General features: G+C 38.3%; 2 protein-coding genes and 1 long non-coding RNA gene across 4 annotated transcripts in view; 2 read left to right on the plus strand and 1 right to left on the minus strand.

Annotated features, from left to right (window-relative positions):
* The window catches only part of LOC110051669 (putative G protein-coupled receptor No18), a 38651-nt gene extending 38139 nt beyond the window's left edge, over nucleotides 1-512 (minus strand). The window contains exon 1 of the mRNA XM_089297878.1: nucleotides 418-512. The gene's annotated coding sequence lies outside the window, so the exon portion shown is untranslated. The remainder of the gene's footprint in view (nucleotides 1-417) is intronic.
* The window catches only part of LOC149106108 (uncharacterized), an 86755-nt gene that overhangs the window by 45087 nt on the left and 25562 nt on the right, over nucleotides 1-16106 (plus strand). Inside the window, exon 4 of one of the 2 annotated variants that reach the window (XR_016209732.1) lies at nucleotides 15346-15824. The exons of the other annotated variant lie outside the window; for it this stretch is intronic. This is a non-coding gene — a long non-coding RNA (uncharacterized LOC149106108). Of the gene's footprint in view, nucleotides 1-15345; nucleotides 15825-16106 lie in introns of those variants that run through there. 2 annotated transcript variants of the gene reach the window in all.
* LOC110051672 (uncharacterized) lies at nucleotides 7971-10790 on the plus strand. The gene has a single exon (XM_020757730.2). The coding sequence runs from the start codon at nucleotides 8513-8515 to the stop codon at nucleotides 9236-9238; it is 726 nt and encodes a 241-aa protein (XP_020613389.2). The 5' UTR covers nucleotides 7971-8512; the 3' UTR covers nucleotides 9239-10790.

Genomic DNA, 16106 nt, shown 5'->3' on the forward strand with positions numbered 1-16106 from the left:
TTACGCTTTTCAGTTTTGGACAGCCTTTCTTGAAACAGCTGTTCACGTATGTAAAAAAGACACAACAGTAACGATTTCGCTCTTTGGAGACTTGAACCCATCGTTATCAATACCTTAATCCATACTGGTGTAGTTTTGGTACGCACGGGGCTTATGTGGGCGCGCTTGGTCGAGCTTAAACACTCATTGCGAGATTAACTGATTAAGGTGAGTCTGTTGTGTTTAAGAGGCATGCCAGAGTTGGGCTGTTATGCATTAACTGTACCTAAACGTGGTTCAGTTTGTTTACTTACACAAGATCTTCCTCAAAACAATTGTCTTAGAGGTTCCTTGTTGGTGCCATTGTGGAATTTTTTTTCCTCACTATTTAATTGATTGTTTGTTGTTAAAAAATAAACTCTTTACGGGACATCTTACCTTAAAGTCCTGGCTTAACGATCAAACAGTTTCGTGCAACATACGTACATCAAAGTGGGCTCACTTATCAGGCGGTTTGTGCTGAAATTATGACGTGCACGGTCAAGAACTGAAATCAAATACGTCACTGAATCCGTTTGTGATTGGTTACTCATTCCACGCTTGCAAACTTTGTTAGCAAAGGTGGCCAAACGATCAAACATTTGTTCGTAATACAGAATGTTGCGTGGAACTGTTTGATCTGAATGGGGAGGGAGGCAAAGATGAGAGAGACGGCTAAACGATAAAACATGATGTCCCTCAAAATGTGGGAAAATATTTTTCATTGTTGAGCTAAGCTTTGTTACTTTTCGGCCTCGGCTTTTCTTCTGATTAGAATTACTCAAAAAGGCTTTTATCGATTTGTTTTCGTTGAGACAACGCCAGTGCGGGACGCGACACACGTGGTGCAGCGCCCTTAGTTTGTTGTATTTTCTTCCAGAACGTCGATGAAATTTCCCTTTTCTTCAATCATGTCACAGTAGACTCTAATTCTACACACTATATGTTTTAGAAAAGCGAGCAGCAATATCAAGATCTTTTTTGTCAGCCTTGTTTGCGGCACCCTTTCCATCAGATGGTGTCGTATCAGGTTACCACTGCAACAGGGGGTTTCGAGTTCCGCCGGGAGGGAAGCTGTGAATGCTACGCGCAGCTGATTACTCAAACTGTCTGTCTTGAGGTTTTAACTCGAACAAACTAGACTTCTCCAGTGTATGCCAATAGGTTCGAGAAGAGAGTGGGAACTAACATTCTCAAACTTATTAATTATTCATCAAGTTTTTTAAATAAGAAATCGTAACGGTGACGGTGTTTGAACTGATATTAAATAGTATAAATATTTCTGTTTTGTGATTTAACTTAGCTTCTTCGTTTTCTCTTTGGTTTCAGTTTCGATTGAGATGATGTACCAAACACTCAAGACAGTATTTTACCACATTTCCAAACACCTCTAAGGTCGTCAAAACTACTCCGCCACGCGTCTTCTTTTCAACTCACTTCTCGGTGTTTGAAAATGTGGTAAGACACTGTCTCTCACGTTTAGCATAATACCTCATTCAGTGATTCGTCGCCTTTTTAGTCAGAACATCAGACTCGGTTACCTTTAACATTGTTGTGACAATCATCCACATCAGGGAGGCGAAGACCCTTGCGGCGTTTAACACGTAGTTTTATTATTATTATTATTATTATTATTATTATTATTTTTATTTTTATTATTATTATTTTTATTATTAAAGATTCGCACAGCTATTGATGATATTGAAGCTGGTTTCGTCATTGGCTCCGGGCAACAACAAGTTGCCTAGGGAAGCCAAGAAACACCCCTTGTTTGCTTTTTCTCTTCTTTCTACATCTCCAGCAACTTTCTAAGAATTCTTGCAGACCCCAACAATGCACATCTCTGGATCAGTCCAACAGGAATGCCCACCTCAGTGGCTCTCAGATTGTCATTCAATCTCAGTGGTATTGATCCCAATGCTCCCACTACCACTGGAATAACCTTTGTCCTCACACCCCACATTTTTTCGAACGTCTCTTGCTAGATCTCGATACTTTTCAACTTTTTCATCTTCCTTCTCTCTCACCCCATTATCCTCTGGAATTGCCACATCTATAATCTGACAGCTCTTGTCTCTCTTGTCAATGATACCAAATCCGGTCTCCTAGCCCCTATTTCATGGTCTGTTCGTACACTGAAGTCCCATAGAAGTTTGTAATCCTCATTTTCAAGCACACTGTCTGGAACATGGTCATACCATCTCTCCTTTCGTTCAAACCCACATTTTCCTGACAGGTCCCAATGGATTGCTCTAGCCACGTTATCATGTCTCGTTTTGTATTCTTTTTGTGCCAGTTTCGAGCACGAACTTACAATAAGGCTAATGGTCTCGTTACTCTGCTTACAGATTCTACATTACAGGTCATTCTGTGACTTGTCAACCATCGTTTTTATATAGTTTGTTCGTATTGCTTGATCTTGTGCAGCAATGATAAGAGCTTCTGTTTCTCTCTTGAGCTTTCCTTCTTTTAACCAGGTCCATGTTTCCTTACTTCTTTGTTCTTCACCCTGTCTTGCAAACTGTCCATATAACGGCTTTTCTTTCCAGTCTTGAATATTTTCAGTTCTTCTCCTCGCTTTGAAGTTGGCAGCTGTTTCTCTATTCTCGTCCCCATCCCTCCTGACGGCTTTTAACAGTTCTTACTCGCTTGTTTGGACATAACATTCTAGCGATACCTTTGCTTGATTGACACAATCCTCTACGGATATCAAACCTCTCTCTCCGTCCTTCCTTGGCACATAAAGTCGTGCCACGCAGTCCCGTGGATGGAACCCTCCATTCATGGTTAGCAAATTTTTTGTTCTGCGATCTAGGTCCCGAAGTTCTTGTTTCCTCCATTCAAGTATTCCTCCTGCATATCTAACGAGTGACACTGCCCAAGTGTTTATGGCTTGTATCAAGTTTCCACCGTTCAACTTCGAGCGGGCAACTTTTTTAACGTGTCGTAAGTATTCTTTCCTGATTTTGTCCTTTATTTGGTCATGAAGCATGTCGCTGGCCTCAAGCACTCCTAGATACTTGTACCCTTCGCTTTCTTCCATTGCTCTTATTGTAGTGTCATCTGGTAGTGTTATGCCTTCTGTCTGTGCCAGTTTGCCACGTTTTATGACCAAGACAGCACACTTCTCAATGCCAAATTTCATACCGATGTCATGGCTGAATATTCTCACTGATTGTATCAGTGAGTCCAGTTGGCACTCACTCCTAGCGTAAAGCTTTAGATCATCCATAAAGAGAAGGTGATTGACCTTTGTCGTGTTGGCATATGTGTATATCCCGCTTCGCACTTTCTGAGAACTAGGGACAGCGGAATCATGGAGACCACAAAAAGGAGGGGGGATAGGGAATCACCCTGGAAGATGCCCCTTTTGATGGAGACACTTCCAAGACTTTCTCCGTTTGATGTGAGTTGTTGTTATTATTATTATTATTATTATTATTATTATTATTATTATTATTATTATTATTATTATTATTATTATTATTATTATTATTTCTAAAAATTGGTCTTTCAAATTCCTTGGTGATAAAAGGGATTTCTTCTTTCACCAATGTCGGATACGTCTGTGTACAACCGCGATCGCTGCACTTTGAGGGCCAGAAATAGGAACTAAAAACAATCTGCATATTATAAATTTGATGACTTCGTGTCCAGTTGCAGGGGGACGCTTATTTTAAGTTATCGGGTTTTTTTATTCTGTTTTTAAATAACAACGACTTGGCTTTCAATCAAACGTATTAAATTAAATATCATCTCCTTCCTTCGATAATCGTGCGAGTTAACTATGTAAGTTTATATCTTATTGCTCATTTTAGTGTGTAGTATTGCTTTGCATCGATTTTTACGAGTCTGGTAGTATTTTGGTGAGGCCCTTGGGCGTATCAAAATGCAAATGACGAGTAAACGTGGTTTGAGGTGGTTAAGGTAACTCCATCGAAATAGAACTCACAAAAGATTTTCTTTCAAACTTCACTGGTTGGCTCCTTATATCAAGAGAACTTGAAATTTGAAATAAAAAAGGGGGTCCTCATATTCGTTTAGGAGCAGGAGAACCTTCGATAAACTCCATAATTCCTGAAATTATCTGCTTTCAGAAACGTTTAATTTGAACCATTCACCTTACACTTTAAAAGAGCAGAAAAATAAAGAGAAAGTTAAACGAGAACTACAACAATGGATGTATTGCATAAATGTTAAGGAGCAATTTGATGTACGCTTCATAATAAGGGCACTCATTTAGTTGACAGGAATAAAATATGCTCCAAGCACGCAGTGTTCTGGGGCCACATATTATCTTTTACGAGTGTTAGCTATGCTCTCATTTTCCGTGATAATTTTTTACTCTGCGATAGAAATTGGTCCATATTCACCGTATAGATAGAAGGTGATCTCTACATTCAAACTAAATAAAAAAAAATCGTTAGGTCCCGGTTCTCGTTTCCGAGGAAAAACGATGATTTGTCTCTCGCAAGCCAAGCAGTTTAGAAAAAGCCACCATTTTGTATATGTTGTGGTATATGCACGCGCTCATGAGCGCGCCCTAATGACGCAAAAATCGTGCGCAGTGGGGATGCGCAATGCAATTCTGAGGAATCACCTTATAAGGGCGCGTTCGTTTGGGATCAATCCGGAATAAGAATAACTGGAATAATGCGAGTAAGCGTTTGTTTGGTAGCTATTCTCATTCCGGAATCCCTGGATTTCCATTTCGGCTATTCAGCTCCCAGGGGCAGAATAGCCGGAAGAGCTAGAATAATGACGTCATTGTTTCAGCTGTAAACAAAGATGGCGTCGTGTTTAGGTGAAAGTGTTGAGGCGATCTGTCGAGGCTGTCGAGAGAAGGAAAGGCTTCTGGTGGGGCAGAGAGGACACTCTGATGTTAATTTCCCAATACAGGGAGCATGAGAAGCTTTTCAGAAATGTAAATTGTAAGAAGAAAAGCGTTTGGGAGCTAATTACAGCGAGTATGCCGGCAGAAAATCCAAACTTCAGCGCACGACCTGAGCAGGTTGAGGGAAAGTGGAAATCACTGACACTCGCTTTTCGCAAGTGTTGTGACCACAACAGTATTTCGGGAAATGACCGAAAAGAATGCCCATTTTACAGGTAAATTGCAGAGCTCTATGGTTACAGGCCTAATGTTCGCCCGTATGCAACAACTCAAGCAGCAGCTCTGGGAAGGCGGATTACGTGCGCCCTCAGACCAAGTCACAAGAAGAAAAGCCAGAGGAAACGGAAGAGGAAGACAGGAATGAAGAGGTGACAGTTGTGTTGAAAAGACCTGCTGCAAGTCAAGATTGGTTGCAGAAGAAGAAAAGGCTCTCGAAGAAAGAAAAGGGAGTTAAGTCAAGAAATGAATACTTACAATGGCTTCAGGAATACAAAGAAGAAAAGAAGAACGAAGACGAAAAGAAAATGGAGAAGTTCGAGGCATTCCACAAAGAAAAAATGAAGGTACTCGGGGGAATGCTAGAGGTTCTGAGGGGCGTCAAGGAACAGTGAACGACTGTATATGTTTGGCTGTACCTAGAATACTTGCTCAAATCTCATATTATTGTATTTGGAATATTTATTGTCATATTTGTTTCCAGCATGTTTTTTACAGGAATGGCATTTTTTTCAGAAATGTAATCTATTTCAAATGATATAAATTTGATTTTGTAATACAAATTATATTTACTTCAGAAGTTATATATTTTGTTCCTGAATGCATACTGTAATTATATTTAAATCAGACAATATTTATAGCAGTAAATAATTATATTGTTTCACCAACATTTTGGCTTGTCTCTATGTCATGAAATACTTGAATAAAGTTTTTCCACTGCTGCCATTAGTTCCAAAAGGTATCAAAAAGCCTGAAAAATGTTAGAATAAGTAAAAGGTGTGTGATGAAGGTGATTATTGTCCATGTTTATGTGCATTTCATGGACTAATACCCTCCAAAATACCCCTGGCCAAATTACCCCCCCCCCCCAAAAAAAAAAAACAGAGCCTAACATGAAATCCCCAAAGGATATCGTGTTTTCCATGTTTCAATATCTGGTTACACTGTATAACAACCCTGCCCCCCACCCCCCACCCCCCCTCCCCCGTTCTCCAAAAATAAGTCCTCCATATTTCTCAGAAAAGTACTGGGCAAAATTTTCAATCCCGAAAATACCAACATCACAAGATTCAACCCCCAAAAATTCTTTTGGAGTATAGGAAATTGCAAAGACATCCTGAAAAACAAATGTGTCTGATAATAATAATTATACTAATATTAATGAAATAAACCCAGGAGTATAGGTTTGAATTTTTGTTGTTGTAGTTGCAATGTTGTAAAACATGCAAACCTTGAGAGTTCTGGCTACAGTAAGCAATTCAAGACTGAAATGCCATGCGAAAATAATGACCCTGACCTCAGAGACGAGGATTAATCGGTATACATGTACGTCATGTAACAAGCAATTTACTTAGGGATGGACCATTCAATTTTTGATCGGGGGGTTGGTCAATTATGAAAAACAATTCTTACACAAGAAAAGTAGAGAAAAAAATATGCACAACAAGCCCAAGAAAGAAAAAAATCAAGCTAAAAGTGAGGAAAAAATGCACAAATGCAAGACAGAAAAAAATTCAAGCTGCGAAAATTGCCAACCCCCCCCCCCCCCCTCCCCTCTTCACTCAAAAATTAAATGGTCTGTCTCTTATAAGGTGTTTTTCAATTATTTATGTCCTTTCAAACAAGAACGATATTGTTTCAACTGGACAAAACCAGTTTGGTTGATATGATGTTTATTACTTCCAACTGAAAACATCTGGATCATCTTTCCTATCAGATTGTGCAATTTAGTTCATTTAGACTGGATGCAGAGCAGAAAAAATAATAATACATCATAGCCCTTACACAGAAATGGAAGAGAACACTTTCATTTGAAAAGATGTAGTGTCATTTGCTCTCGCACTTTGAGCTGAATCATCTGACAAGATGGAATTAAAAGTTCTGTTAAAATCACCCAAGTATGTAGCCTGTTAATGCAGACAGATTTCTGCATGCTGTTTCAGTTTTTTAGAGGCACGAAACAACAGGCAGAAATCAATCTGTGTTTGCAAGCTATCACCTATGTTGCAATGAATTTTCATTGGGACCACACATACAAGTTACAACAGTCTAGAGCTTTTTACTGTGTAAGATACTCCATGATTTCTGTACGCTTCTGAACTGCTGGGGTGTTAGGAGTAAGAATACTCTCGTACCCATTCACCTCATCATCTTGGTCATCCATGAAGTCCAAAACGTTATCCTCATTGCACAAGCTGATGTTATAAAGGACACATGCAACAATGACTATTTAAGGATTATCATCGACTTTGTCTATATCAACATACTTTAATCTTCGAAAACGACCCTTTAGCAGGGCAAATGCTCGCTCAATCACCATTCTGGTTGAGGAATGAAGATAATTGTAGGTTTTTTGCCGTTTTGTCAAATGCCCATTGGCCTTGTATAGGGTCATGATCCATGTTTTGAGGGGGTACGCTGCATCACCCAACAAGTGTGAATTCTTGGGAAAGAAGTCGTCATGCCAATTTGTGGCAGAATCAAAAATGTCTGAATTTCGTAACACTCTAGAGTCATGAACACTTCCAGGCCTGCCACAGTAACAGTTGGTGAAGAACATTTCATGATCACAGCAAGCTTGTAATACGATGGAATGGAAATCGTCTCTGTTGATGTAGTTCTCTGGGCACTCTTCTGCGTTCTTCAAACCCTTCCATTACCTCGACAGTTCTACTGCTACTTGGCCACTTTATGAGATGTTCCGCTAAATTATTCTTTATGGCATCACATACACGTCGGCAAGATACATACACTGAACTTTTCGTAACATTGAATCTGTCTGAAATTGATCTGACGCATTCTTGTGTCCCTAAGAACCACAAGAAAATAAGCAACTGCTTGTCTATCGAAATTGGTGGCCTTCCTCCATGAGAGTGTCCCAGTGGAATTTCCGGACAATTAGCTAACTCGCACACCAGTTCTTCAAATGTTTCTGCAGTAGGCCTAAAGTGCTCACGAAAAGTAGACAGAGAATAATTTGGAACAACTTCCTCGGCATAACCTTGAATACGAACAGCCCTCTCACGGCTCTTTAACTTATCGTCTAAAAGGAAGAATGGTAAAAATTCCTCTACCATGCCGCCAACTCCTCCGTGTAAACAGACAACAAAATGGCACGTATTCCGGCCATGGGCGCCATCTTGAAAAATCTCGTCACTTCTCTGAGCCTGCGGCTTTCGTTGCTAAAGTTGCTAAGCGACAAAAAAATCCGCTGACTTTTTCGTGTAACAGACAGCAAGCGTATCAAAATATCCAGAATATCAGGAATAATCGTTTCGTTTAGCAAACGAAAAGCTTACCTATTCCGGAATATCCCAAACGAACGCGCCCTTAGTTTCAACATACATTTTCTCACAAATTGTAAAGTTATTCAAAAACATAGTCATGCAGGTTATTTGTGCAGGAATGCCAAAAACTGGTACAAAATCAATCAGCAAAGCTCTGCGCCATCTTGGATTTACGGTGTTTGATTGGGAAGAGCAAATCTTGGACTTTCTGGATCACTGGGTTGCTGTTTTCCAAAACGGCGTCAATCCAGATGTAAAACGAGTTTACCAGAATGCTGATGCCGTCCTAGGTCATCCGGGAAGCTTTTTCTACGAAGAAATACTGGAAGCGTTTCCTGACTGTAAGGTGATTTTAAGTGTAAGAGATGAAGATTCGTGGTTGAAGAGCGCTGTGAATCAAATAGAAACCACACTTGCTCTGAGACCCCAAAATTTCATGGCCATGTTATCGCCAACAGCAAGAGATATAAATTATATCTTGGACTGCTACATTGATGCCTCCTTCGGCTCTCGTAATTCCAAATCCACCTGTGTTTTCAGAAAACGGTATCGTATCCACAATCACCGTGTAAAGTCCATTGTTCCCGCTGACAAGCTCTTGGTGTATAGCGTAGAACGAGGATGGAAACCATTGTGTGAATTCTTGGGGTGCGAAGTTCCCACGATTCCCTTTCCACAGGAAAATGTCAGAGCCGAAATATCTTACAGGCCGCTGGAAATGAGTAGATCAGGCCGACAGATGAAACAAGAAATTCAGAGAGGTTTTATGGTGATCTGTTTTGTTCTGGTGATCATGGTAGCTTCGTACTTGGTCACTTTTTAAGATTGGTAAAACACTAACACTAACTTTTATGGCATTTATCGTCAGTGTGCAATCTGTGTTCTTCGGGAGTGGGGTGCGGGGATGGTAAAGCACCTCGCAATTCTATGTGATCTGCATTACTATCTTTCGACGGGATTAGCTGTGCTGTGTAGGGCTTTTCACTCGAACGAAGAGCGATTTTGAGTGGTTAACCCAGGCCCAGTTGTAAACTCTCCGAGCTTCTTGGTTAGAATTCATTGCGATCGTTCAACTGAATAACGAGCCCGTAATAAAACTCTAGTTTGTCAAAATTGACTAAATCGGGGAGAAAACTTATTTTAGTGTTCTCTGGCTTTGAAAGGCAACGAATTAAAATTAATTTCATATTGGTTTCTACCGCAAATATGTAATATTTTCTAATTATGTCTTCATTAATAGAAAGGCTTACCTAAGCAAATTAGTCAGTAATGTTATATTATTAAATGTGGTTTCGGCAATTCTTTGGTGATAAAAATGGAATTAAAGTACTTTACGACCACAATAAGTTGTAACGTTTCTATGTTTTGAACAAAAGAAGCCTTTGTTTTCAACTGTATAGCGTATTACCTTGTGCTGAATAGAGGTTGTAATCTTTCATTGACTGAGACTTTCACAATCGCTTAACGCCGTTCCTCTGATCTGTTTCTCCAAACTTCAGTAACTTGTTTTATGGTGACCAGGATTCAGTTATTTGTTTGCTTTCACAATGGTTAAGATCAGTTTTGTCAAATCGCGAAAACCAGTGGATTTTTATACACAAGTGTAATATTAACAAAAGTTATTTCAATTTGATTCGAACAATTGTCATTTGTTCTACAGCTCATTTCGAAATCGTGCTACTTCTGATATTGTAGAAGTTACAAAATTCTTCTTAACATGGAGCTTTTGTATGTACACATTTGAAAAGTGTATCAAACTGAACGTTTCTAACGAGATTCTAGAAAAATACTTGCATTAAACCTCAGGGATTTATTTAGGTGCGGTGGTCAGATTGAATTTCTTAAGTAATATTCATTTAAGAACGCTAAAAGACATTTATTTTTTATTTTTTACATCAAAAACCGTTATCCGTGAAGTGGAAATAGCTCGGGTTCTTTTAGTCAGACTTCTTAAAACCGATTTCAATCACTTTTTCGTGTTTTTTGTTATAGACCGTGCAATAAATATGTCACCCTTTGTTGACTATACACGTAATATGCATTTTTGTGTTCTAATGAACTATTTTAACTGTAAAACGTTACATTATTCAAATAAAATAAATGTTAAGACAATGATTACTTGAAAAATGAAATCCTGACTTGAACAGGAATAAATTTGAACAACTCGCTTTCGATATCAGTCAAAATGGACGGTCGATAGGAGTAGCGTCAATGTTTTCATTGTTTATAGACCTACTAAAATTTAAAAAAAGTAAATAAATCTCGTAAGGTAAAAGTAACAAATCTTAATTCGCAACTAAGATTTTTTTCTGGATTTTAAAATAAAGTGCACTTTTAAAATGTCTACGATAATGACTGTTCTTCGCAATTAAAAATGATAATTGACTTATTTACTCGTTCCTTCTGTGAAACGTTCAGTTTGATACACTTTTCAAATGTGTACATATAAAAACTCCATGTTAAGAAGAATTTTGTAACTTCTACAATATCAGAAGTAGCACGATTTCGAAATGAGCTGTAGAACAAATGACAATTGTTCGAATCAAATTGAAATAACTTTTGTTAATATTACACTTGTGTATCAAAATCCATTGGTTTTCGCGATTTGACAAAACTATTCTTAACCATTGCGATAGGAGTAGCGTCAATGTTTTCATTGTTTATAGACCTACTAAAATTTAAAAAAAAGTAAATAAATCTCGTAAGGTAAAAGTAACAAATCTTAATTCGCAACTAAGATTTTTTTCTGGATTTTAAAATAAAGTGCACTTTTAAAATGTCTACGATAATGACTGTTCTTCGCAATTAAAAATGATAATTGACTTATTTACTCGTTCCTTCTGTGAAAACTTGACAGTGAATATAACAGCATTGAACCAAACTGATAGCCTACTACAGTCAAATCTTCGTTGATGAAAATTTCCATTTGCTTCCAAAGTTGCGCTTCATGAAAAAAATTAAAAATTTCTATAACCAATATAAAAGGTGTCAAACCCAAAAGATTGTTGTTATCGAGTGAAAATCTGTCACTGTTTCTTTTTTCAGTACGTTTTCCCACAACAAATGAAAAACTATGTGCAGTTTTAGGAATACGCCAATTTCAAGGCATGTTAAGTCTACACTTACCTTCAACTTCGTCGATCGTTCTTCACTGAGGAAAAGCGACTCCCTTTTTAATACCTTCGTGGTTTTAATCATTCATATTGTGTCCATGCAAGCAGATGTAAAGGCGAGATATCATTTTGTTATTTCTCTACCGCTGACATTGTTTTGATGAGCCGCTGCCGTTGTTTTGACGATTTCAAAACCGTGGAAAGCTGATAGAAATCCTCTCGATAACACTGAGTGGTTTTCCCTCTTCCCTGATTGAACGGCAAAATTTAGTCCGTTAATAAGTTTAATTATCAAGATTTCAATACGAAACACTTTTAATGCATGTACAGCGGATTCATATTCTTATTTTTAAGGTGAAATTATCGACGTGTGTGAATTAAATAAGACATTTCATTTGAAATTTGCGAAAATTTCGTCGCGAAAGTCGAGGCTTTTTTTGCAAGTTTTTCCCTTTATCGAAAAATGTTTCGTTCAGATGCAACACTTTCGCTTTGTGTCGTTTTTTACTTCAACTATATTGCTTGATGTTTGCCTCATGAATTTTGTTTAAATAGCGTTGTCTGACTGATAACAATATTACTTACTTCACAGTTTAAACATGTATGGTAGAAATTGGATTCTTTTTAAAATAACTATTCGTTGATATGTTATTGTTTTCATCAAGGTATATGCAGTCTGTTTATTAACTGAAGGAAAACATATTTTATGGTCGCCGTGAAGAATGCCCTCAGTTTTTTCATTGTATGATGTTTGCATTATTTAACTTGACGTCAGTAAGCTATTTAAGGCAGCTGGAGTAATTTTAAATAACAATAATTTACATAGTTTACTTTATTCCGGTGGGACATCACTTAAACGTATGCTTTACGAGGATTTTAGCCTGTCTTATTTCAAGTTAAGGTTACGAATTCGTCTGCTTTTAAAATCGATTTTTGGTTTATGAGTGATATGAGGTGCCTCTGTATAGTTAACAAATTGACGTCAGTTTTTTATACGTCTGTTTTTCTTATTGATGATAAATTGCGTCATAACATTGTCAAAGTGACTGTGGAACCACGAGCCGTAAGCGAGTGGTTCCGAAGTAAACTTTGACAATGGTATGACGAAATTTATCATTAATAAGAGGACAGAAGCGTAAAAAACTGACGTGAATTTGTTTTTTGCAATAACAAGACCCCAAGTCAAATGCCGGGAATAAATGAGGGGAAAAGACGCCGTAAACTTGCCGTAAACAAAGATAAGTGAATTTTATTCAAAATGACGCGAACATTGTCAATAGCTTTTCTCGCGTTTTGATTGGCTACTTGAAAAGTCCATAAAATCTCATTGGTTAAAGAGTTGACAGTTTGACAGCTGAAAGTTGAACTTGAAAGCTTGCATAAATTAAAATTTTATCCGTCTGTACTCTTATTGATGATAAAAATGAGCCCATCAGCGCGCGAGATATTAGACAGTTATTGTAAAGTAGCACATCGATTTTCCATTTTATTAAATCCATTTTGAAATCACTGGTTATCCTTGCAATCTGATTGGCTCTCAATGGTGCGATTTATTCACGAATCGCACTACTTTTGGCTCGAAATCACATCTTTTTCTCAGCCAATGAGAATGGGACAGTAGAACAAAACAACCAATCAGATTTCAAGACTACTTTAAAGTAATCAATAACATTTCAGGAAAATGAAAGGCAAAAAGCCATTGTGTGGAGAATTTTGCAACTACTATTGCCAAAACTTTGATGTTATTGTTGTTTTTTTTTCAAAAAAAAAAAAAATGGACGAATTTAATTGATTACAGTTTCTGAATGACGATTATGAGCTCCTTCAGGCTGAAGACCTACTTCAATGGAAGTTTCCAACTTTCAGTGTCCATTTTGACGAATATTTTGGCGATTTTTCTTCAACATCTGCTCAAGATCAATATGATACCGAGTCCAGTAAAACATAAACAAACGAAAACCACACAACAACACATTCGGAGCCATCTCAAGAAGGTAGATGTTTCCAGGTTTCCGGTAGTTTCTAACGAAGCAACAAAAGAGATCAACTCTGTCGCTGTGAATAAACAGTCAAAATACGCCCCGCTCCACAAAACAATAAATGAATGAAAGTCTTACGAAGCTGGTGCTAGTCCCGCCATCTTGGAAATATCTTGAAACAAATGGCGCCACAAGAACTTGACAAGGTCCTGAGTATTGAGTCCTTCGCCGAGGTCACAAAAAGAAACGGAGATGATAACGAGCTGGACTCCCTTAAAATCATGCCATTAAACGTTATGAAGGAAAAGAAACGCACTATCCACTGGGCATCGTGCACTCGAGGGAGTTTCACAACTCAAACTGAAAGAAACCCATCGCAGGATGCATCTTCAAATTCCTTCTCCAAAGACAATGAAAAGTCTCAGCCTCAACCACAGAAGAAAGAAAGGCCTTCCATCACTGAGTCAGGCGACGAGAATTGAACTTTTATACCTGAAGTAGACTATTTTCGTTCTGACTTCAAAACTGCTTGTTTCTTTATCATGCTCGGATGAGTTTTCGTCACATGACATCGTTTTGCATGCTAACATGGCTCCTGATACTAAATGAGACGTAAAGGCGTTTCCGGTTCCGCTTTTTTTTTAACAAACCGGCTACTGGAACAATACACCAAAAATCTAACAATTAAAGCGATAAAATTGTGCGATTTCAAAATGGATCTAATAAAGTGGCAATTGAACTTCGTGTCGTACAATTTTGGTCTGAAATCATACTTCTGAATTCAAATCGAACTCGCGCTGCGCGCTCCTTCGATTTTGAAATCACGCGTATGATTTCAGACCAAATTGCACTCCACTCAGTTCAATTACCATTATAAATCAGCAATAATAATGAGACAACAATAATAACTAAATAATTCTAACTTTCTTTCAACAATCTTTACAAAAATCTTTATTTTGCTCCGTAATTCACATTTTTACAGTTCTTTTATGTGTTTGGCTTTACAGCTTATGTGAGGACGGTGGCAATACATGCTTATATAAAAAAGAATTCTATATTATTATAAAAGAGTACAAAATCACATGATAGATTCAAGTAAGCTTGAGGTAAAATTCAAATAAGTAAAAAAGAAAGCAAAAAAAGAAAGTGTGCAGTAGTTAAAATGATCATCTCTGAGCTTGATATTAAAGTCCAGGAGAGCTTACAATATTGCTCAGTCCATGACTTCATCTTTGCTATGTTACACTGAAGAAAGAAATGGTACATTGCAATACTTATGTATCACAACATCTCCGTTATATTCAATGCAACCAATGAATTTCAATTTTATTGGACCACAAATGTATGATATCTATCTTAGAGCCTTGCAGTTAACTTTTCATACCGTGAGAGTGGTTTTCCACTAGAAATGTAGTTTTCATACAGACTCTTGCAAAGAAATTTCTGTATTCATGTGTATTGCTCCAATTGATGAGAATATGTGTGGGTAGAAATTTCATATTCAGCATCTAGTCGTTTTACTTATACACAACCGTATATCGTACACGTTCTTAATATCCCGAAATTATACATACATATCTACCCGTTTGGCGTAATGCCCTAAAATGGTAGCTTGTTTCATATTAGAGCGGATATCTCCGGCTTCTTTGGCATAAAGCGACTAGGTGTATTTTTACTACCTCATGGATGGGATGCAAGTTTACCTTTATGACTGCTGAGAGAAGCATTGTGTCTCGCCCAAGGACACCTGACAGTGCGCACTAACCATTTGCCCACAGCCCCTCCCATATCCACCAGTTTTCTCTATTCTCATCACCTTTCTGCCTGAAAATCAACAGATATTGTAAGGACAAATTTGATGTCGATCACTGTTGTGGGAGCGGCCCCGTGCCCCCACTGGGGGCAATAAGGATTGATGATGGCGACGGCGGCGGCGGTGGCGGTGATGATGATGATGACTGTTGTGGGAGTCAACATATAAGCCGGGATGAGTTCGAGCTGCATTGGAACATTCACATTTGGCCTAACTGACTTGACATTTTACCTTTCCTCTCTGGTAACTGTATTATGAATCCTCTGATTACTAAGTTCTTGGTTGGTTCCTTTACCATTGTCATTGTGCTTTGATAGTAAAGATGGAGGCGCGGTGGCCTCATGGTTAGTGCGCTCGACTCCGGATCGAGCGGTTCGGGTTCGAGCCCTGGCCGGGGACATTGTGATGTGTTCTTGGGCAAGACACTTTACTCTCACAGTGCCGGGATGTTTCTCATGAAATCGGTCATAAAATCAGCCACACAATAAATTAAACTGAAAATAACAGTTGCCATGGTCTTGTTTTGGTTTAAACACGAGAAATATGGCTCAAAACACGACAACAAAGTCTCTCTCCGCTCACAAAATAGCCGAAAACGGCCATATTTGAAAATCGCCCTACGGGAACTCAGTATTGAACAAGACGATCTGAGATCACAAGTCGGGCTGTAGGTAGATGTGTTGCTACGAGTGTTGATCATTTGTGGTGCGCAGCGGTTCTAAAAATAGCATGTGTGATATGTACCGTGCTAATAGATGCATGTCTCAAAGACATATCATAAAACTG

The sequence above is a fragment of the Orbicella faveolata genome, unplaced genomic scaffold (assembly GCF_042242905.1).
Source record: "Orbicella faveolata isolate gen_17 unplaced genomic scaffold, um_ofav_v1 contig_3, whole genome shotgun sequence".
Lineage (NCBI taxonomy): Eukaryota > Metazoa > Cnidaria > Anthozoa > Scleractinia > Merulinidae > Orbicella > Orbicella faveolata.

Excerpts from the sequence above, each read along its gene's own strand:
- LOC110051672 (XM_020757730.2), top strand. The coding sequence starts at position 8,513 with ATGCAGGTTATTTGTGCAGGAATGCCAAAAACTGGTACAAAATCAATC.